Source organism: Eubalaena glacialis, chromosome 2 (genome assembly GCF_028564815.1).
Source record: "Eubalaena glacialis isolate mEubGla1 chromosome 2, mEubGla1.1.hap2.+ XY, whole genome shotgun sequence".
NCBI lineage: Eukaryota > Metazoa > Chordata > Mammalia > Artiodactyla > Balaenidae > Eubalaena > Eubalaena glacialis.
In genome coordinates, this window is record NC_083717.1 from 173,686,150 (window position 1) to 173,710,484 (window position 24,335).

At 35.7% G+C, this 24,335-nt stretch overlaps 1 protein-coding gene and 1 non-coding gene across 2 annotated transcripts in view; both read right to left on the reverse strand.

Moving 5' to 3' along the window:
- GTF2A1 (general transcription factor IIA subunit 1) overlaps positions 1–24,335 on the reverse strand; it is a 40,712-nt gene that overhangs the window by 8,533 nt on the left and 7,844 nt on the right. The window contains exons 3-8 of the mRNA XM_061181148.1: positions 18,818–19,019; positions 17,074–17,138; positions 13,553–13,628; positions 11,389–11,522; positions 8,711–9,031; positions 170–259 (exon numbers count right to left, since the gene is read on the reverse strand). Coding sequence (XP_061037131.1) covers positions 170–259; positions 8,711–9,031; positions 11,389–11,522; positions 13,553–13,628; positions 17,074–17,138; positions 18,818–19,019 — 888 coding nt within the window. The remainder of the gene's footprint in view (positions 1–169; positions 260–8,710; positions 9,032–11,388; positions 11,523–13,552; positions 13,629–17,073; positions 17,139–18,817; positions 19,020–24,335) is intronic.
- Positions 17,691–17,834, reverse strand: LOC133086075 (small nucleolar RNA SNORA79). Its single transcript, XR_009699856.1, has one exon. It is a non-coding gene; the product is annotated as a small nucleolar RNA SNORA79 (small nucleolar RNA).

Sequence of the window (24,335 nt, forward strand, 5' to 3'; positions counted from 1 at the left end):
CTATTAAAATAATCTAACTAAACTATAACATTGTTTTCATTCACACTGTTTATACTGAATATAAGAGGCATCAATCAGCTGACCAAATGCTTGAACAAGGCAGACAGGATGGTTTAGGGAAGAAATTACAACAGAAAAAATGTCAGTAACCTGATCATAAAACCCTTACCTTATCATATTGGCATACAACAACATTTTCTGTATCAAAGAGTTCCTGTCCTTCCTCATCACTCACATCATCTTCACTATTGAGCGGTTCCTAAAAGTGAAAAAGGGAGAATTCATTTACTTATACTTCATGTATTACTAGAAAAAGGCCCTTCTAATATTCAGTGAAAAGAAACACAAAGACCTTGATGTTCTTTGAGAACCAAGGGCCAGACAGATGCATATATGACATGAACATATTGTTAACTGGCTGTGTTAAGACTCTACCAATGTCACTGAAATTCCAGCAAGAAATTAAATACAATAATTAAAATAAAGCTATACAATTTATAAGCCTGAAAAGATGTTAAACTTTACTTCCTTTATTCTTTCCCAATAGTACGAAAAGATGATTCTCTTTAGTAACTGTTTTAAGATGCCTAGAAGTGGACCTAACAAAATATGAAGGTTTAATGAGATAATGGTAGTATGTACCACCAGAAGCAGCAGTGTAAAAGGGAAAACAATGGTGAAATTGGCATAGGAAAACAGGGCTATAAAACAGCTTGGCAGCCTGGATAGTCTTTACATTAAGGACTAGGACTAGGAATACAAATTAGTATTAGTGGAGGCTTAGAGCATAGTTAAGGCAATCATATTTAAAAAGAAGGGGAGGATCTCAGTCTCAGTATCAAAGAGAATTAAAGGCCAAGATCTAACTAAAGCATAAAATGACCAACTAAGTTAACCTTGACCTCAGTTATGGCAGAAAATAAAACATACAGCTCTGATTTCTAATTAATGAAGAAAGAGAAGCTAGGACAAAATGAAAGTGGAAAGAAAAATAATCAGGATGATATTAAGTCTAGGCCTATACCTACTCACACACATGTATATGTATATATATTCTTTAATTTAAAGTAGGTATCACCAATGTAAATGTAAAAAGAAAATTTACTGAGGTAAAATTCACCATTTTAACCATTCTAAGGTGTACAGTTTGCACTTAGTACATTCATAATGTGTGCAATTATCACCACTATCGCCATTTCTAATCAATATTATAGAACTTAGGCAACAAGGCAAGAAGAACTATTTTTTCACTTTTGATTTGACTGCCTACAGAAAAAGCATGAAAGAATCAAAAGAGGCTATCTGGTAAATAAAGATGACGGTAGCCCCCAGCACCCCCACCTGAAAACCCCATTTCCCTTGATCAACCCGCCGTGTCCAGGGAAGGAGCCGGGAAGTACAGCGAGGTTGAGTTAAGTACACGTGGGAAATCAAGAACTACAATATTTTTCTCTGTACAAACAGCTTTTTAAAATTTGCTACGGTGTTTATAACAAAAAAGAAAATTGAAAAAAAAAAATAAGTGGAGTAGCAGAAGCCTTTTGCTACTCATCATTAATCAAGGAAATAAAAATTAAAACCAAAATGAAACAAAAGTTTCTACCTACCAGACTGGCAAAAATTAAGAAGCCTGACAATGTCAAGTATTGGTGAAGATGTATAGACATATGCACCATTATACACACTGACTGCCAGAAGTGTAATTAGTACAACAATGTGGCATTTTATCGTAAGTTGAAGATATGCATGCCTTATGATTCAGCAATTCAATGTTCAGGCACAACACGTAGAGAAACTCTTACATGTGTCTCCAGAAGACACATACCAGAATATTTTATAACTGTAACAGTTAACAAGTAGAAACAACCCTAATGCCCAACGCATCACAAAAATGGATACATTTTTAACATTTAACAGTGAAAATAATTATAGGTATATGCAACAACTTAGATGAACCTCAGGAATACCATGTCAGCAAAACAAATCAACTTGCAGAAGAATACACAATTATTTCAGTTTATTATAAACAGGCATGTAAAACGAAACAATATGCTCCTTAGGAATATAAATACATATGGTAAAATATAAACGTAAGTTAGTGATAAACACAAAATTCATGAGCAAGGTTACTCTGATGGCAGAAGGAAGAGGATGGGGATTGGAGACGGGCACCCAGGGGACTTTATTTAGGCAGTGGGATTTTTTTTTTTAACTAGATGTGGACACTGGGTTGTTTATATCATAAAATATTTTTATTTGTTTCATCTATTCAATATTTAATAAAACAGTATTCTTTAAAAAAACATTACTTACATCAGCGGTTCCCAACCTTTTTGGCACCAGGGACCAGTTTCGTGAAGACAATTTTATCATGGATAAAAAATTGGCGGGGGATAGTTCAGGCGGTAATGCGAGTGATGGGGCGCGGCAGAGGAAGCTTCGCCCGCTCACCTGCCGTTCACCTCCTGCTGTACGGCCCAGTTCCTAACAGGCCGCAGACCAGTACCAGTCCACGGACCAGGGGTTGGGGACCCCTGACTTAGATAATTTAGAAGAAGTCTGTACTAAGATAAACCAGAAGATTACATCTTAGGCTGCAGAAGGCAATTAACAGTGAAAACTGTGGTAGGACAAACACCAACTTGAATACAAGTAACTAAGCTGGAACACTGAGGAAAACAAAGATATATTCACATGCTTCTAAAAACACACAACAAAAAATCAATAAGAAAGGATGGGTTGATCAGGAAACTTGCACAAGCCTCTTAGAGAGCCTCATCCACCACAGAGCAGACAGCAGAAGCAAGAAGAACTACAATCCTGCAGCCTGTGGAAGAAAAACCACATTCACAGAAAGACAGACAAGATGAAAAGGCGGAGGGCTATGTACCAGATGAAGGAACAAGATAAAACCCGAGAAAAACAACTAAATGAAAAGGAGATAGGCAACCCTCCAGAAAAAGAATTCAGAATAATGATAGTGAAGATGATCCAGGACCTCGGAAAAAGAATGGAGGCAAAGGTCAAGAAGATGCAAGAAATGTTTAACAAAGATCTAGAAAAATTAAAGAACAAACAAACAGAGATGAACAACACAATAACTGAAATGAAAAATACACTACAAGGAAGCAACAGCAGAATAACTGAGGCAGAAGAATGGATAAGTGACCTGGAAGACAGAATGGTGGAATTCACTGCTGCAGAAGAGAATGAAGAAAAAAGAATGAAAAGTAACGAAGATAGCCTAAGAGACCTCTGGGACAACATTAAACGTGACAACATTCGCATTATAGGGGTCCCAGAAGGAGAAGAGAGAAAGGACCCGAGAAAATATTTGAAGAGATTATAATCGAAAACTTCCCTAACGTGGGAAAGGAAATAGCCACCCAAGTCCAGGAAGCGCAGAGTCTCCCATACAAGATAAACACAAGGAGAAACACACCGAGACACACAGTAATCAAACTGGCAAAAATTAAAGACAAAGAAAATTATTGAAAGAAGCAAGGGAAAAACGACAAATAACATACAAGGGAACCCCCATAAGGTTAACAGCTAATTTCCCAGCAGAAACTCTACAAGCCAGAAGGGAGTGTCATGATATACTTAGATGAAAGGGAAGAACCTACAACCAAGATTACTCTACCCAGCAAGGATCTCATTCAGATTCGATGGAGAAATCAAAAGCTTTACAGACAAGCAAAAGTTAAGAGAATTCAGCACCACCAGACCAGCTCTACAACAAATGCTAAAGGAACTTCTCTAAGTGGGAAACACAAGAGAAGAAAAGGACCTACAAAAACAAACCCAAAACAATTAAGAAAATGGTCACAGGAACATACATATCGATAATTACCTTAAACGTGAATGGATTAAATGCTCCAGCCAAAAGACACAGGCTTGCTGAATGGATACAAAAACAAGACCCATATATATGCTGTCTACAAGAGACCCACTTCAGACCTAGGGACACATACAGACTGAAAGTGAGGAGATGGAAAAAGATATTCCATGCAAATGGAAATCAAAAGAAAGCTGGAGTAGCTATACTCATATCAGATAGAATAGACTTTAAAATAAAGAATGTTACAAGAGACAAGGAAGGACAGTACATAATGACCAAGGGATCAAGCCAAGAAGAAGATACAACAATTATAAATATATATGCACCCAACATAGGAGCACCTCAATACACAAGGCAACTGCTAACAGCTATAAAAGAGGAAATCGACAACAACATCATAATAGTGGGGGACTTTTAACAACTCACTTACACCAATGGACAGATCATCCAAACAGAAAATTAATAAGTAAACACAAGCTTTAAATGACACAATAGACCACATAGATTTAATTGATATTTATAGGACATTCCATCCAAAAACAGCAGATTACACTTTCTTCTCAAGTGCGCACAGAACATTCTCCAGGATAGATCACATCTTGGGTCACAAATCAAGCCTCAGTAAATTTAAGAAAATTGAAATCATATCAAGCATCTTTTCTGACCACAACGCTATGAGCGTAGAAATCAATTACAGGGAAAAAAAACGTAAAAACACAAACACATGGAGGCTAAACAATACGTTACTAAATAACCAAGAGATCACTGAAGAAATCAAAGAGGAAATCAAAAAATACCTAGAGACAAATGATAATGAAAACACGATGATCCAAAACCTATGGGATGCAGCAAAAGCAGTTCTAAGAGGGAAGTTTATAGCTATACAAGCCTACCTCAAGAAACAAGAAAAATCTCAAATAAACAATCTAAACTTACACCTAAAGGAACTAGAGAAAGAAGAACAAAGAAAACCCGAAGTTAGCAGAAGGAAAGAAATCATAAAGATCAGAGCAGAAATAAATGAAATAGAAACAAAGAAAACAATAGCAAAGATCAATTAAACTAAAAGCTGGTTCTTTGAGAAGATAGATAAAATTGATAAACCATTAGCCAGACCCACAAAGAAAAAGAGAGAGAAGACTCAAATCAATAAAATTAGAAATGAAAAAGCAGAAGCTACAACAGACACCTCAGAAATACAAAGCACCCTAAGAGACTACTACAAGCAACTCTATGCCAATAAAATGGACAACCTGGAAGAAATGGACAAATTCTTAGAAAGGTATAACCTTCCAAGACTGAACCAGGAAGAAATAGAAAATATGAACAGACCAATCACAAGTAATGAAATTGAAACTGTGACTAAAAATCTTCCAACAAACAAAAGTCCAGGACCAGATGGCTTCACAGGTGAATTCTATCAAACATTTAGAGAAGAGCTAACACCCATCCTTCTCAAATTCTTCCAAAAAACTGCAGAGGAAGGAAGACCCCCAAACTCATTCGATGAGGTCACCATCACCCTGATACCAAAACCAGACAAAGACACTACAAAAAAAGAAAATTACAGACCAATATCACTGATGAATATAGACGCAAAAATCCTCAACAAAATACTAGCAAACAGAATCCAACAACACATTAAAAGGATCATACACCACGATCAAGTGGGATTTATCCCAGGGATGCAAGGATTCTTCAATATACGCAAATCAATCAATGTGATACACCATATTAACAAATTGAAGAATAAAAACCATATGATCATCTCAATAGATGCAGAAAAAGCTTTTGACAAAATTCAACACCCATTTATGATCAAAACTCTCCAGAAAGTGGGCATAGAGGGAACCTACCTCAACATAATAAAGCCCATATATGACAAACCCACAGCAAACATCATTCTCAATGGTGGAAAACTGAAAGCATTTCCTCTAAGATCAGGAACAAGACAAGGATGTCCACTCTCACCTCTATTATTCAACATAGTTTTGGAAGTCCTAGCCACGGCAATTAGAGAAGAAAAAGAAATAAAAGGAGCACAAATTGGAAAGGAACAAGTAAAACTGTCACTGTTTGCAGATGACATGATACTATACATAGAGAATCCTAAAGATGCCACCAGAAAACTACTAGAGCTAATCAATGAATTTGGTGAAGTTGCAGGATACAAAATTAATGCACAGAAATCTCTTGCATTCCTTTACACTACTGATGAAAAATCTGAAAGAGAAATTAAGGAAACACTCCCATTTACCACTACAACAAAAAGAATAAAATACCTAGGAATAAACCTACCTAGGGAGACAAAGACCTGTATGCAGAAAACTATAAGACACTGATGAAAGAAATTAAAGATGATACCAACAGATGGAGAGATATACCATGTTCTTGGATTGGAAGAATCAATATTATGAAAATGACTACACTACCCAAAGCAATCTACAGATTCAATGTAATCCGTATCAAATTACCAATGGCATTTTTTACAGAACTAGAACAGAAAATCTTAAAATTTGTATGGAGACAGAAAAGACCCCGAATAGCCAAAGCAGTCTTGAGGGAAAAAAACGGAGCTGGAGGAATCAGTCACCCTGACTTCAGACTATACTACAAAGCTACAGTAATCACGACAATATGGTACTGGCACAGAAACAGAAATATAGATCAATGGAACAGGATAGAAAGCCCAGAGATAAACCCATGCACATATGGTCACCTTATTTTTGATAAACGAGGCAAGAATATACAATGGAGAAAAGACAGTCTCTTCAATAAGTGGTGCTGGGAAAACTGGACAGCTACATGTAAAAGAATGAACTTAGAACACTCGCTAACACCACACAGAAAAATAAACTCAAAATGGATTAAAGACCTAAATGTAAGGCCAGACACTATCAAACTCTCAGAGGAAAACATAGGCAGAACACTCTATGACATAAATCACAGCAAGATCCTTTTTGACCCAGCTCCTAGAGAAATGGAAATAAAAACAAAAATAAACAAATGGGACCTAATGAAACTTAAAAGCTTTTGCACAGCAAAGGAAACCATAAACAAGATGAAAAGACAACCCTCAGAATAAAGACACAGACCTACTAGAGAATGGACTTGAGGATATGGGGAGGGGGAGGGGTGAGATGTGACAGGGTGAGAGAGTGTCATGGACATATATACACTACCAAATGTAAAATAGCTAGCTAGTGGGAAGCAGCCGCATAGCACAGGGAGATCAGCTCGGTGCTTTGTGACCACCTAGAGGGGTGGGATAGGGAGGGTGGGAGGGAGGGAGATGCAAGAGGGAAGAGATATGGGAACATATGTATATGTATAACTGATTCACTTTGTTATAAAGCAGAAGCTAACACACCATTGTAAAGCAATTATACTTCAATAAAGATGTTTAAAAAAAAAAAAAAAAAAAAAGGACAACCCTCAGAATGGGAGAAAATATTTGCAAAGGAAGCAACTGACAAAGGATTAATCTCCACAATATACAAGCAGCTCATGCAGCTCAATATCCAAAAAACAAACAACCTAATCCAAAAATGGGCAGAAGACCTAAATAGACATTTCTCCAAAGAAGATATACAGATTGCCAATGCACACATGAAAGGATGCTCGACATCACTAATCATTAGAGAAATGCAAATCAAATCTACAAAGAGTTATCACCTCACACCAGTCAGAATGGCCATCATCAAAAAATCTACAAACAATAAATGCTGGAGAGGGTGTGGAGAAAAGGGAACCCTCCTGCACTGCTGGTGGGAATGTAAATTGATATAGACACTATGGAGAACAGTATGGAGGTTCCTTAAAAAACTAAAAATAGAACTACCATACCACCCAGCAATCCCACTAGTGGGCATATACCTTGAGAAAACCATAATTCAAAAAGACACATGCACCCCAATGTTCATTGAAGCACTATTTACAATAGCCAGGTCATGGAAGCAACCTAAATGCCCATCGACAGACGAATGGATAAAGAAGATGTGGTACATATATACAATGGAATATTACTCAGCCATAAAAAGGAACGAAATTGGGTCATTTGTAGAGACGTGGATGAATCTAGAGACTGTCATACAGAGTGAAGTAAGTCAGAAAGAGAAAAACAAATATCGTATATTAATGCATATATGTGGAACCTAGAAAAATGGTACAGATGAACCAATTTGCAGGGCAGAAATTGAGACACAGATGTAGAGAACAAACGTATGGACACCAAGGGGGGAAAGTGGTGGTGGGTGGGGGTGGTGGTGTGCTGAATTGGGAGATTGGGATTGACATGTATACACTGATGTGTATAAAATGGATGACTAATAAGAACCTGCTGTATAAAAAAATAAATTAAATAAAATTTAAAAATTAAAAAAAAGATAAAGTATGGTTGTTTAACTGAAGATAGACACTAAGAGTAGATACGGTTATCTACGGAACTGGTATGGAATATGGAACAAAAGGAGGTTTTGAATAAATTGGTCACATTTAGCTTTTTCTTAAGTTTCTTCTCTTCCAAAATGTTGTTTTAAATTACTGAAGGAAAAGATTACCATACCTATCTGTTCTACCAGTGTTTAATCTTTAAGCTACATCATGATGAATGCATAAGCCAAAGAATTAGAATTACATGCACTGTCTCCATCACCTTTATAAGTACAGCTTAATTTGGTATTCATTCATTTTTTTGTTACCAGCTATAGAAATATTTTATGAAGATAAATACATCCAGAACAATCTAAAAATCTTAGGGTATAGTACCCTAACAGCCTCTAAAAAAATATAATTCATCAGTTTGGTACCAAGTAAAAGAAGAAATGATTGAGTAAGTTTCTTACTTCTAGTCTTTTACTAGAAACTTACCTCTTCTACCTGCCCATCTTCAGCTCCATCTTTCTCTTTGTCTTCTTCCTCCTCATCATCATAGTCTTCTTCTTCATCTTCATCTTCTTCAGATGACGTATCCCCAGTCCCATCAACCTGCAACACCAGTGGGGCTTGCTGTTGAGCAGGCTGGGCCTGTGGCTGCTGTTGGCCAGCTGCGGTTAGCTGTGCTTGTGCTGGTGTAGGTGCTGCCACCGTTGTAGGTATAACTTGAGTCTTATTTCCTGTAAATAAGATTTGCTGGGGCTGGATGATAACACCTGTTTGTGGTGAAATCCCTCCAGGAAGAGGGGCCAGTACCTAAGGCAAAAGAAAAAATACAGATTAGTAACTAGCTAGAGGATCAAGTAGCTCAGTTTCATTGCTTGGTACACAGAAATAGGCCCCAATGCTAAAGAATCACCCCAAATTGCCATATCTCATACGCAGTTAAAACTACCAAAGCACAAGAGGAATGTTTAGTGAGTGTACTGATCCACTAAATTTTCATTTTACCATTCAAATTTCTAAAGGAAAAAGATATTCTGAAGATAACTGCTCCATTAATCAAGTACTTGCTATGTATATGCCAGATTCCAGGCCAAGAGTTACATGTTATTAGTTTATTTGCTTGAGGTATAGAGGTTTAATAACTTGCAAAGCTTGCAGTCAAGTCACTAAGAGGCAAAATGTGAACCTAGGTTTTCTGGTTCTGCTCTTATTATTATGCTTCACTGCCTCCCTATGAAGAACACTGCCCTGGAATCTGAAGCCCTGGGTTCCAGTTTTGTCTAAGATCACAGATAAAGATGTAGCAGAGGCAAGTCATTTAACCTCTCTTCACTGTTAGATTAGGGTCAATGGTTCTCAACGCTGGCTACAAATTATAACAACCTGGTAACTTAAAAATACTGATACCTAAGCCCCCACTCCTAATATTCTGATTTAATTGGTATAAGATGACATCTATTCATTTTATTTAAAGTTCCCCAGGTAATTCTAATCATGCAACCAAAGCTGTGAACCACCAGATCAGATGATTTCTGAAGTTCCTTCCAGCCTCTGCATCCTAGGATTCTAAAGTAAACCACAACTCAAAAAGAACCTATTAACAAATAGTAATTATATCTATTATAATGAACATATTTATAATTACAGTTATTACATAAAAAGCAGAGAATGCCTAGTGATAAATTAAAAGCACTAAATGGCAATTCCTTGTCATTAGGTTCAAGGAAAGCAAAAATAATAAGACAGTATTTCTTTTAAGAAGTTTACAGATTAATGATGCAATAGACAAAGCAATAACAACTCAAAAAGATAGAAGATGTCAGAGAACTGCGATATATAGCATTATGAAAAGACAGGAGAGAGTACTAAATTCAGCTTGCGGGGACAAGGCCTGGTCAGGGAAGCCTTCCTAGTAGGCAACAGTTGAGTTTCTATTTGTGTTTTGGGAGATTAGCCACGCTTTTTCTGTTTGGTTGGTTTGTTTGTTTGCTGGGGACTGGAGAGAACTGCTAGAAGGAAGGCCAAAGGTGGCATTCTAAACAGAACAGCGTCAAGTGAAACCCAGAAGTACCAAATTTGGACAGGACAAATTTGGAAGGCTGTAAGTAGGCTGGATTAATGTTCCTCTTCTGTACCTCTATCATTGTACTATCATATTAACGTTATTCGTTTATGTATCTCTTTTTCAAAGTACACAAGTTCCTCAAGAAAATAACCATTTCTCTTTCATCTTTGTCCTCACAGTACAAGAGTTTAACACCTAGCACACAAGCATGTGCAAATATTTGTCAACTTTGATATAAACAGCAGCTGAACCAGGTAACAACTGGAAGCATGGCAAAAAATAAAATGTGGAAAAATCAAAAAAACAAGAACCCAAAAAAGATCTCATAACCCATGCTGAGGAGTTTACACTTTTTCCAATAAGCAATGGGAAATCATTAAAAGATTTTAAGATTTTTAGAACAATGACTATAAATATAGAGTAGCAGTCAAGTTAGGAGGGCACAAGGCTGGAGGCAGGGAAATCAATTAAGAGGATAACACAGTATTTTAAGCGAGAAATTATGAGAGCATGAACTAAGGAAATGACAAAAGAGAGTGTGGGAAAAGAAAACTAGTTTCAAATATTATTAAGGGACTGAAAGCATGTTTAAACTGCAGTCTCAAAAAAAGGAACTATTAAGAAGAATTGGTAGGATTTCATGATACCTTGGATATTAGAGGTAAGCAAAAGGGAGGATTCCACATACTCCCTTCCAGACAATACATAACCATCATGAAACTAGACTCATGCCTGCTTTGTTCACTCCTAAATCTCTAGTCTCTTGCAAAGACCCTGATACGTAGCCACCCAATAAATGTGTGTTGAATGAATGCTGAATAACTAGCTTAGGAGGCTGGATGGAGAGTGGTGCCACTTATAAAAAGCGGGGAGGAGGATGATAAAGGATGAGTAGGGATAACAACAATTTAGTCTTAAACATACTGTAAGTTAAGCTGTGAGGTGTACAGGAGGAATTTAGAATGACAGGTTGTGTAGTATTAGAGAAGAGTCTAAGAATTTGTATAGATAAAGCTATGGAAAAAGGGATGGGAAACACCCAGAGAAATCATACCGAAGCAGAAGAAAGAACCCCATGGTGGTCAGAACTTAAGATTTTTACCTGTTGTATAACAGGAGCTTGTACTCCACCAGGCTGCATTTGTGGTATAACCTGCTGCTGTAGAACTACTGACTGCTGAGGCTGAAAGATATACTGGGCACCATTGGCTGCTCTGACCACTTGAAGAAGCTGGCCTAAAGTAAAAAGTATGTATTCCAAGTTACCACTTTAGCAGTGACCACCTCAAAACAAACGAATTCAGAGTGAATGTCAGACCATAGTGAATGTCAAAAATTACTAAGAAGGCTAACAATTTTATTAAGGGCTGTCATCCATACACAGTAAACTATAGTCCTTACCTTCTCTGACTTTACGACATGCTCAAATACAATGCTTAATATGTTTTATTTTCCTTATAAAGCTGTTTCCAACAAAGTTTTAACAACAGATTATGAGAGTTGATTAAAAGCGTAAATTATCTTCGCTAACAAGTCATGAGAGAGGAATAAGTAAGATCAGCAGACATTTCAGGGGCTGTTCATTCTTAAAGCTTTAAGGAAACAAAAGTATAATAATGCATTAATATCTTGAACAAAAGCACAGCATTCCTTAGCTTCAAGATGACTTAAAAAACAGTAAGTTTGCTGAACCAATTATCATTGCCACATAACACTAACAGTATGACTGGCTTATACCAAATTCCTCTAATATATTGTTTCAAATGATGCAGAATGTTGAATTAAGTAGTAAGCAATTATATCTCATTAAAATATGTAGCAAGCCGCTAAGTTTGTTCTTCAAAAATTTAGAAATTAACAAAATAACAAGAAATTGTATAATCATTGTACTTTTTTTTTTAACATCTTTATTGGAGTATAATTGCTTTACAATGGTGTGTTACTTTCTGCTTTATAACAAAGTGAATCAGCTATATGTACACTTATATCCCCATATCCCCTCCCTCTTGCGTCTCCCTCCCACCCTCCCTATCCCACCCCTCTAGGTGGTCACAAAGCACAGAGCTGATCTCCCTGTGCTATGCGGCTGCTTCCCACTAGCTATCGGTTTTACATTTGGTAGTGTATATATGTACATGCCACTCTCTCACTTCGTCCCAGCTTACTCTTCCCCCTCCCCGAGTCCTTAAGTCCATTCTCTACATCTGCGTCTTTACTCCTGTCCTACCCCTAGGTTCTTCAGAACCTTTTTTTTTTAGATTCCATATATATGTTAGCATACGGTATTTGTTTTTCTCTTTCTGACTTACTTCACTCTGTATGACAGACTCTAGGTCCATCCACCTCACTACAAATAACTCAGTTTCGTTTCTTTTTATGGCTGAGTAATATTCCATTGTATATATGTGCCACATCTTCTTTATCCATTCATCTGTCGATGGACACTTAGGTTGCTTCCATGTCCTGGCTATTATAAATAGTGTTGCAATGAACACTGTGGTATGTGACTCTTTGAATTATGGTTTTCTCAGGGTATATGCCCAGTAGTGGGATTGCTGAGTCGTATGGTGGTTTTATTTTTAGTTTTTTAAGGAACCTCCATACTGTTTTCCATAGTGGCTGCACCAATCTACACTCCCACCAACAGTGCATGAGGGTTCCCTTTTCTCCACACCCTCTCCAGCATTTATTGTTTGTAGATTTTTTGATGATGGCCATTCTGACTGGTGTGAGGTGATACCTCATTGTAGTTTTGATTTGCAAGAAATTGTATAATTAAATTACAGAGAAAATACTTAAAATCCAGGTAAATAAATTTTTCAAACATTATCAAAAGTAAATTTTGCCAGCTATGGAGAGATATTATATAAAATAGAATGCAATAAATTTGCTCTTAAGATACTATAGGATTTAGTTTGATATCACAAATTAGTTCAAATGAGTTAAGTTTAACTTATTTGGTAAGTTAAATGTGTTTAGCAAAAAACCAAGTAAATAAGCACTTCTATATAATCATACTTCATTCAATAAATAGGATTCCATTCATGGATCAAAAGTTCAAGTGCAATTCTCATCTTCTCTGCTGCATCCTCAGCAGTGATTATGGTTTAATATGCCATGGTCCTCAAATCATCTTATTTTAATAACGTTAAGCCAAATGGTAAAAGAAGTATTAAGATCTTCTGCCTTTCAGTGAAGACAAAACAAAGGCTAGACGGTACAATTTTCTGAGTTATATAAATAATGGATCAGTTATTCCTAATTACCTGAATTTGTTAATATCTGTTGAACAGGAGTCACACCAGCAGGGAGCGCTAAGGTAGCAGCTGTAGCAGCAGCACTCTGAAAAAAACAATGAAAAACAATCAAAACCATGTATGTGCATAACAGCACATCAGTTTATCTCTGGCATATTTTAATAGTATTTAAAGTTTCATTTAGTATATACTAAAATGAAAAGTTCTAACAATAAGACTAACTGCCATTTTATAAAATGGTACAATAAAGACCATTGAGCCTAAACATCTTACCTAATTATTTCAAGCAATTAAGTAGAATAATATAATTAGAAGGTTTTTTCACCTGGAGAATGTACTCTAAGGAAATCTAACCCACACTAACAGTGCTGTACAATAAATAAAATATCCATTCCATTATTTCCTTACTTATTCTGTTCCCTTACTCCCAATTCCTTGTTGTCAATTAATATACTTATGGCAAAAGTGTAAGTATCTTCATTTTAGAAATCCTAATATTTTTAATTTATACCATGATTAACAGGTCTCTAAAGAAAACCTTATATCAGAAGACTGCAATTCTTAGCTGGCAACTCTTCTAAGATGCCATAACGTGACAACACTGGCATTATCTAGGTGAAACATATATTACTGACAGTTTTATCAATATAGAAAATACCTTAAAAATCTTAAGTCACAAAAATTAATTTCTACACTTTAAAATGAAGTTAGTATCTGACTTTAAATTATAAAAATATACATGGAATTATACTCTGAATGTTTTTAAATCCAGGATAAATTCTTGATTTACTGCTTCTGGAGACTTCTCCCCTTTCCTCTGAAAGAATTACACTACATTTTTACTGTTTTTTTAAAATCCTGAGCTCAAAGTATATCCATGTATCTCACTGTAACTATATACAGGTAGTTTTTTTTCCCCCTCCCCCTTCAATCTTTTTTAAGGTACCAAACCTTCATATACTCAATCTAACTTATACATTTTTAGAAACACCTCTATTTGAGTACACATCAAGAAATAAATATTAACTGTGCTTTGAAGTCAACAAAACTTGGAAAATTACACTCAAGTAGGTTAATGATACAACTATCTAGTCAGGCTCTAAGTATAGCCTTCCAAGAAAATACGCTTGTTGCCATTTGACAGGCCTAAGTAATCTCTGTATCTTAAGCCTGAAACTCCCATTATGTCCCCAAAATCCAGCTATCTAGCTCACCAGGTTCTCTTTATAAAATGCAGGTTCTGCATTTCATTTTATTAAATAAATGAAAGATTTAAATAAATCTTGTCTATATAAGCAAATGAAAGGTAATCTAAATTTAAGGAATATATTAACAACCACTTACTATTGAGAAATATTATTTAGGAATATTAAGTGCCTATAATTCACATTTTATAAGATTAATAATCTCCCTCTACTAGCAAACTGACCTAGCATTTTCCTTATAGCATACATGAGAAAACAACCACCTGCATACCTCTGCACATTCAAGTTGCTATAAATATTTGTTGTGATGTATCGTACACAAACTATCTTTTATTAATGTCTGCTGAAAGTTCCTTCTCGTATTTTGTGAAAAGGCCCTAACGTGAATAATGCATTTGAGCAATTTCATAAAGAGAACCTGCAAAACTGGTTTGATATAAGGTCCTGCTTCATAAGTTCCCTGAAATAGCTTTCTACCAAATATATTATCACTATCCCATATTCTTATATTAAAAAAAATTTTTTTTCAAAATCAAACTGTTTTTAATGGATATCTTTGAATCAGGAATAATGCAAACAAACAAAAACCCGAAAAACTTATTTGTAAAAAGCCTATACTGATTACATTTTAGAACATGAAAAACACATGAAGCAAACACTAACTGAAAACAAGTAAAATGCTGAAATACGTATAAATGCTAACATTTTATTGATTGAAGTCTGACCTATGATCTGTTTAAATACATATGCTCTTTAGAATCAAGGAGACACAGCAAATCAGTAAGAGATGGGCCATTAATTTTACCTGTCTTTTTAAACACAATTTTAATTCAATATTCTCTCCCACAACACTTAAAATTCTTCAAAATTAGATGGGTCTACTGCAAGTGATTCTACCAAACTTTCTGTTTTAAAATGATACAAGTTATTCCCTAGGAAACAGTCTCAATAGTACCAACTACAATATGGATCCTACAGTGAGACTTATTTTTAAGGATGGAGGTTAAAAAGAAATTTGGTGCCTTAAACTTGAAAGGGAATTTTTTTTTGAATAATAAAAACTCTTGTGAGACTCGATAGGCATGGACTTTTGTGATTTTCATGCAAAAGAACTGACTCCAGGAACTTGAACTGGAAGTACAAACAGAGATTCTTGATTTTTTGTGAATTTAAAAATTCCAATTTCTATCGTGTAGAAATTTGCAATTCTGTAAAGTTATACATTTGTTAAGGCTGGTATATATCAATAGAAAGAAGTCGTTTGTCTAGCAGGTAAGCCCTGCTTCCTATATGGCTTATAAAACACAAATGAACTTTCAGGTTCACTCATCATTCACAAAATATAGTAACTGATTTTTTTAAATATTGCTTTTTCGTTTAAAAAAAAAAAATCTGGATCTGAAAAGAAAATCTCACTGCTAACACTAGACTAAGACATCTTATTTAAAATAATGATTCTTACCTAATAAAAGGATTTGGCTGAATTTAAGAATGGAATGTCAGAGCAGAGACACCACTAACAGTCTGTGTAGTTTAAACAGAAGAAAAGCCATTTACAAGAAAATGCTGGAACGACTATTCTAATTAAACTTTGTTTTAATGTTTTATTTAAAAAAAAAAAACTGTGAGGACAGAAGTAAAGATTTTCTAAGGATCTGAGGGTTTCTTTCTTTCAGTTTTATAGTTATATCTGATGGGATATATTATATGTGCTAAGTGAAATTTGAAAATTTGAGGACTTATGAAGTTCAGTGGCTATCTCTTAGAAATATCAAAAGTCTAATGTATAATAAACTCAACTGGCTAAAATGCATTTTAAAGTAGCAATTTACATATTGTAATAAAACTTATTAGGCTATGCTATGGTTAAATCAGAGCAAAATTTGTAAATGTCTGATCTTAACGATACTAGTTATCTTTATCCAAATGGTTCATTTTCATTTTTAAAAAATTTATAATTCTTAGCATTCCTAACCTCTTTCAGTTAATGGGTCTTCTGCAACATAACTATACTTGGCATAATGTTTGGTAGGTCCCATAAACCTATTTTCAAAAAATAGCAGAAGATAAAACAGCTCCCACAAAGCATCATTCTTTTGGTATTTTCAACAGAAAGTTGCATAATTTTATGAACCTTAATGTCTAAGTACCAAGCTAAACTTTAGATTTGCTGCTAAATCCAATACTTAGGAAACCAAACAAAACAGGTATTTTGCTTAAGTCTTGAATAAACTTCAAGTTGTTAATATACAACATACACAAGCATAATCACAATTTGGGTTAGAATAAATAGAGCCAAGCAAAGTGCTATGTCCTGAGTCTTACCATGTTTGATGCATTCATATGTTGTATCAGCTTAGAATCAGGAACAATAACTTGTGGTGCTGCAGCTATGAAAAAACACAGGCACACATAAAAACAAGGAACCATGAGGCTATTTCATAAGAAAGCTGTACCATACTGAAAATTTTTTTCATGCTTTCCACATTTTCTGCATGCAAATGCACTCAACCATTTGATATCTCAGAATGTTATAAACTTCTACGGTAAATAACAGCTGCGACATACCCACCTTATACTGGAAAAACCACAATTAAAAAAAAGATTTAACACCTAAGGACACGAGGGACCTTGGGAACACGACGTGATGAGATACCTAACACCTAAACATATATATTTCTGTGCATTCTTAAACTGGAAATTTTCAAACATAATTTAATATTGTCTTGCCAACTCAGCAATAACTGTGTTATTAATATAATGATACTACTACTGGAATGCATTATTGACCCATTAAGAGTGAGCTCAAAAAGTTATAATCTACATAGTCTTTTAAAATCTTTTTCTCCCAATTTGACAGTTTCTAGTATCTTATTTCCATCAACTTTTTAAAAAATACAAATCATAAATAATGGCAATATCACTTAAGCATAAAAGGAACTAAGTGTCTGATTCCGCAAATTTCAGAGAATGAATAGATAATCCCATTATCCTAATATTCTCTGAGTGAAGAAAATCAAATTTTAATTTATGATAACCTAAAATCCTAGTGCCAGGCCTGAAGGCAATAGGAGGAACGGTCATCAAGAAACATTAAAAGGATAAAATTACTTGATGCAAGGTACAGAGTAAAATCAAATATTAAGTCTTATTTGATATAAACAGTAAAATAACTCAAATAGACATTTCTAATGTGCATCAATATCAGTTTTAAGTCTTACATACACTCTCAGATGAGGCAAATGAGTAACTAAACAGTTACCTTAAGATGAAGTTTTCATTTCTCTTTATTCTCCTCTCTGACAACAAGATTTACAAAACTTGAAGGCCTAGGAAGTTTTACTAGGAAGTTTTATAACTGAACAAATGTTTGTCATGACAGAAAATACTCCATGTAGAGGATCAAGCTTCTAAGCCTTTTCAGGGCCCAGATTTTCCTCAGCTGTGATGTTTTAAGAGCTACTTCACAGAGCCTCTATTAGACTGCAATGAAACAAAATCTATAAAATGACTTGCACAGTACAAGGCACTATGGACGCAGTCTATAAATACTTGTTTTTTCTTATCTTTAAACCACATAATATAAATTAAGATGTCATATATCCACTCTTCACTTAAAGGAAATCTAATTCAGTCAATTTAACTGCATAAATTAAGAGGGAATTAGAATTTCAGATTGCCAAAGTATAGCTACAAAAACCCTCCAGTGTTTATTTATAAAAACTAAACTCAAATGTCTTTGTAGGAACAAATCAGTTTCAAAGAAAGTAACGATTCTACTATATAAAATAATGAAACCCTTAGTAAATAAACCTTTATAGATCTGACTTAGGAAATCCACCATTGTGTAGCCATCTGAAAAAAAGTAATAATATACTTACCTGAATACCACTTTAGGCTTTCTGTTAGTGAATTACTTGTTTATCATTACTACATAAATAGGAACCACATTTTATACACACACAGATACAACCCCCTCAGCCAACAGAAAGGAGACACCCAGAGTGTTTCTCTTCTTTGAAAATGACAACTTTCATTTCCAAGTTGTAGTAGGACTATCCAGCCTCACCTTGCTGTGACGCAGGAATAAGGACCTGCTGGGTCTGCGCTTGCTGAGGTACCGTTGGCTGCGGTTGAGCCTGGTGGTGGTGGTGGTGGTGATGCTGCTGCTGCTGGGGTTGCTGCTGCTGTTGAACTTGCAGTAAAAGCTGCTGCTCTTCTGAATGAAATCCATCTACTGCCCTAGACTGCATTAGTTTATTCTCCCATAACTAAGGCAAAGAATATTAAAGATTTCTAAGTAACAGTCAGGGAAAACAACGCTGGACATATGGATAAAACATACTTTATTAGTCAGTTTATAAAATTCTTACATTTTCAAAACTGATAAATCTACAAATCTCTAATTCTTACCCAAGTGTATGCCACAATGAAAACCAATTTTTAAAGTATCAAACCTCATTTTTGCTACTTAAGAGTATTGAAGAATTCTTTTGTTTCTTCTATCTCCAACAAACTTTCCATAGTAATTCCTTAGTTACCAAGCAGTTTCATATAAGCAATTTTTCAGTAATCAAAAATCATCCTTTTTAGTATCAAATCCATTGTTAGCTATTTTATGGAAATTTTTCTTTCCTAAGTTTTAAATAACATATAAAACATAAATTCATCTTTCCTTGAACTATAAGAAACATTATAGAGGCAGTCCTCAGGTTAGAAAACCCTACCTTTCTATCTGTCCAACCCTACATAAGGAAAAAGAAACAGCAATGCCTAATATGCTTTCAGAGGTATTCTCAACCCTCCACACTTCTTGAAATTCCCTTCCCTCTTTCATTATGACAAGGACTGACAATCCTTTTTTGCTTAACCACTTCTATTTTCTCATCTCACCCTTGGACAGCTTCTGTGATGAAGGAAAAAAAAAATCAAAAGTGGGCAAAAACAAGGAAGTAAAAGAAAATATTTACAACTATTCCATCCTTCTCCCTAACGCATTTCCTCTCTACAAGGTTTAGTGTTCAATCTATAGAGCCCTTATAAAAAAACTGCCCAAGAAAGTTACAAACCATTCCTTAAACATACATATAAAATTTAATTCAGTCATTTTGTACACAAGGATCTACAGATACTTTGTTTTCTCCCCTAGGATCTACTCTTGGGATATTGCCTAACTCATGTAAGGCTTCTATCAGATCCTTCAAAAAGCTCCCTCTGCCATACTCACAGGGATTTTTATAAACTGCTGACACTTCCAACTGTTCTAGAAATTCTAGATCTACATGTTAATAACAATTCCAGCACATTTCTAACGATTTAGCGAAAAAGTAAACTAAACTAAAGGTCAATTCCCCAGAGCAACCATTCCCCTAGCAGTCTCAGTATTTAGGCTCACCTGAAGACTATTCTTACAGAGACAGTAACAATATCTATTTCATGCGTTGTTGTGAGGAGTAAATAAGATATCCATGTAAAACATTTATCAGAGTCTAGCATAAAGTCAGTCATCAATAAATGTTAATTATAATTATTGTAGTGGTGGTATTAATTGTGTAATAGAGCATTACATCAGAAGTCAGGAACCCAATTAGTCCTGGTTTGGCCACTAAACAGCTTTGTGGACAAATTATTTATCTTCCCTGGGCATTTTACTCATCTAAAAAGGGAACAAGTTGAATTAGATTACTTCTAAACGAACTTCCAGCTAGTAAATCTAAGTCAGTGCAAATCCCAGACTAAAAACAGCTAGGGTTCTTCCTAGGGTAACAAAAAACTACTTTTTGAGAGCCCAAGTTTTGTCTGGTTCATTTCTATAAAGTGGGCACCTAGCATAACACACAGTACAAAATAGGCTTAGACACTGAATAAAATATACTCTACACTCTAAAATACACTCTAAATGTATTATATAGTAAGGCTATATAGGTAAGCCTCCCAAACAGTTATCACCCAAACTGTCTACACTTCTTTTCCTTGTTTCAAAACAAAACAAAACCTCGCTTCTTGTAGGCCAAAATCAAGGTGAAAAAAGTACTATTAATTAATGCTTTAAGAAACAGTCTTTAAGGGACTTCCCTGGTGGTCCAGTGGTAAAGAATCCGCCTTCCGACGCAGGGGACGCAGGTTCAATCCCTGGTCGGGGAACTAAGATCCCACATGCCCCAGGGCAACTAAGCCCGCACGCGCCACAACTACTGAGCCCACACGCCGCAACTAGAGAGTCCGCATGGCACAAAGTACAGAGCCCACATGCTCTGGAGCCCATGCACTACAACTACAGAGCCCACGTGCTCTGGAGCCTGTGCACCACAACTAGAGAGAGAAAACCTGCACACCACGACTAGAGAGAAGCCCGCGTGCCACAACGAAGAGCTCGAGCACCGCAAGGAAAGACCTTGCATACAGCAACGAAGATCCCATGTGCTGCAACTAAGACCCAACACAGCCAAAAATAAAAATAAATAAATAAATTAAATATTTTTAAAAAATAAAGAAACAGGTCTTTAAACCATAATTTTCTAAATTTAAAGCTTCAGTTTTTATCACCTCCAATTGGTCTACCCACTGCAATCCTGACCCATCACTTCAATGAAGCTTCCATGACAATGGTAAATATTAACAAATACACATTATGTGCTAAGTGCTGCGTACCACTACTCACCTAGTCTCCCAAGTCAATGATCTGTGAGACAGAATCTACCCCAATGCCCTATCATTATTGTCAATTTCCTTTCCAAACCATTATTCCAATCTATCCCTACTATAATGGCCCCAGTTCAAGTCCCTTCCTCCCATCAGTATTACTGCAAAGTGTTAATGATGAAGCTAATTGAGCTCCCTGCTTCAAATCATACATTCTACACATAATTATTGAACATCTCCCAGCTAGACACTGTTAGTGGCATTGAGAACAGACAGAACAAATCTGGCAAAGATCTTTGTTCTTACAGAGCCTACATTTTAGTGGAAACTTGTGCTTCCAATCTATCCTCTATAAATCAGTGGTCCTCAAAATGTGATCCTGGACCAATAACATCAGTATCACCTGGGAACTTGTTAGACATACCAATTCTAAGGCCCCACCCCATCGAATCAGCAACTCTGGAGGTAGAGCCAGGAATCTGTTTTAATAACCTATCCAGGTTATTGTGATGTACACTAAAGTGAAAGCCGCTGCTTTAAAGTATAAACCAATACTTTTCAAACTGCAGACTGCAATCCATTCATGCATTATTAAAAGTTAATTTAGATTATTTTTTGGTAAATGCAATCAAATTTTTCTTTTTAAATGTCAGACTGTACCCCTATCAACTGAGACTCTTTGAAGCAGAAGTCCAAAACTCTGTCTTTTAACTAGCACCCCAGAGAATCCTTCTCACTCTAAAGACCAAGCTCCTTAATGCGGTATTATGTTAACTTCTCCAACTGCTACTATAACTTGCACTCTATTTTCCAAACTACTTGCAGTTCCCTGAATGTAGCATACATACCTCCTGTCTAAACTTTCGTAAACTACTCCTTATGACTGGCAGTCTTCCCACACAATTCCCCAAAGAATGCAAATGCAAAGTCACACAGCCGCGAAGAAATCGCTCACTGCCTTTATACCTTAGAGATATTTCTATTGGTACACTTTTCACACTAAGTCTACCTTCTCTATTAAAGTATGAACTCCTTCAGGGCAGAGACTATGTCTTATTCATAACCTAACAAAATGACTAAGAACTTACCAGAAATTTAATATTAATTTCAAAGAGAATGGAAAACGAACTTGTTTTCTAAGGTAGTTTCTCTATAAAGATGCTACCAACATTTTAGGCAGAATAACTCTTTATTTACAGGGTATTACCACAGGAAGTGTACATGAAATACAACACTCCTCTAGCCTACTAAATGCCAAAGATGCCCATTAGTCATTATAACAAGCAAACATGGAACCACACATTTCAAACTGCTTCTGGGGGAGCAAGGGGATGCTGGAGTAGTGGGCCACTGAGAATCCATATTTACTAAGTACCAAATACTATTCTAGGTAATGTGAAAAATACAAGAATAATACTATACAAATATTTAGCATTACGCTTATAACATCAAATAATGTAAAGTTCAAATTAGTTGAATGTTTTCTGTTTCTCTCCAATTTCATTTTAAAATAATTTTATTTATCAAAATATTTTATTTTTAAAATATCATCTGTTTAAAATAATGTAATACTGTTTTGGCAACAGTAATCATATTAATACCCCTGAAGACTACCAAGAATACTGAATTGTTATTTATTTATTTATTTAGCTAGCTTAGAAAATAGGAAGAACTCTTTTCTCCACATTTTTATAGTACTTTTCCCCCCCAACACCATAGCTATTATTTCTGGCAGTCCTATTTCAACAATCTTTGCCAGGTGTCCGGAATTAGACATGGAGAAAATTCATTTTCTGTTCCCAAAATGATTTGGATATGCATCATGTTATGCCCATCATGTTTACTAGACTAATACTGAATTCTTAACGTGCACTTAAGTACTTTCCGTGTACACTCGTTTTTCACAAAAATTCTTTACAACAGACATTATTATCATCTCCTTTTTACAGAAAAAGAACCTGAGGAACAAGAAGTTAGGTACCTTATCCAAGATCACCAACTAACAGCAGGCAAAACCATCGTACAATCCAGGCAATCTGACTCAACAGGGCTGGACCCTGAGAGTGAAGAGTAAATGTCCTTTAAATTTTAAATTTAAAGTTTAAATTTTGGACTCTAGGCCCTTGCTTGCCTCACCGTAATCCCAGCTCTGGTCCAAAGTTCTAATCTCTAAACTGTACTGCTGCTATCAGAGCAGGTCTAGTCACAACTCTGGTATCTTCCTTATCTGGAGACAAAAGGCTTAGCTTCAAGTCTCTACCACTTGCTAAATGATCTGTCAAAGCGTATTTATTCCATTTTTTGATCTATAAAACGTTATCAGATCTACTGCTGCCTGGCAGTATTCGGGCTAGAAATTCTAAAGGATCCTCCTACTCTCACAAAAACAACTAGCTCCTGGATAAAACATAAGACAATTGAATTTTTGGGCTCTTTAGAAATGATGTTGGGGAACAGAGCTTTCCCCAAGACCAAATGATGTAGAACAGTAGATCATCGTTCAACTTATGGTTCAAGTATTTATATACAACTAGAGTATATTTAGAATAGTGGTTCTCAATCAGGGGTAGTTTTTCCCCTTTTGCCCCGGGGACATCTGGCAATGTCTGGAGATATTTTTGGTTGTCAGAACTAAGGGGTGCTACTGGCATCTAGTGGGCAGAGATCAGTTATGCTGCTAATATCCTACGATAACTAGCCTTCTACAACAAAGAATTAACAGGTCCAAAATGTCAGTAGTGCCAAGGATGAGAAAACAGATCTAGGGGCAGACTAACTTTTTCAGATTTGTCTCCAAATGAGGAATTTTTCTCACTTTGTTTTATTGAGAGGCCATGTTTTCTATCTCCCATTGTACTTGCTATTTGGATAGGGGTGGGTCTGACAGTTTAGAAATCAGGATAATTTTATCATTTACTTTGAAGAGGACTTCTAGACTGTCATTT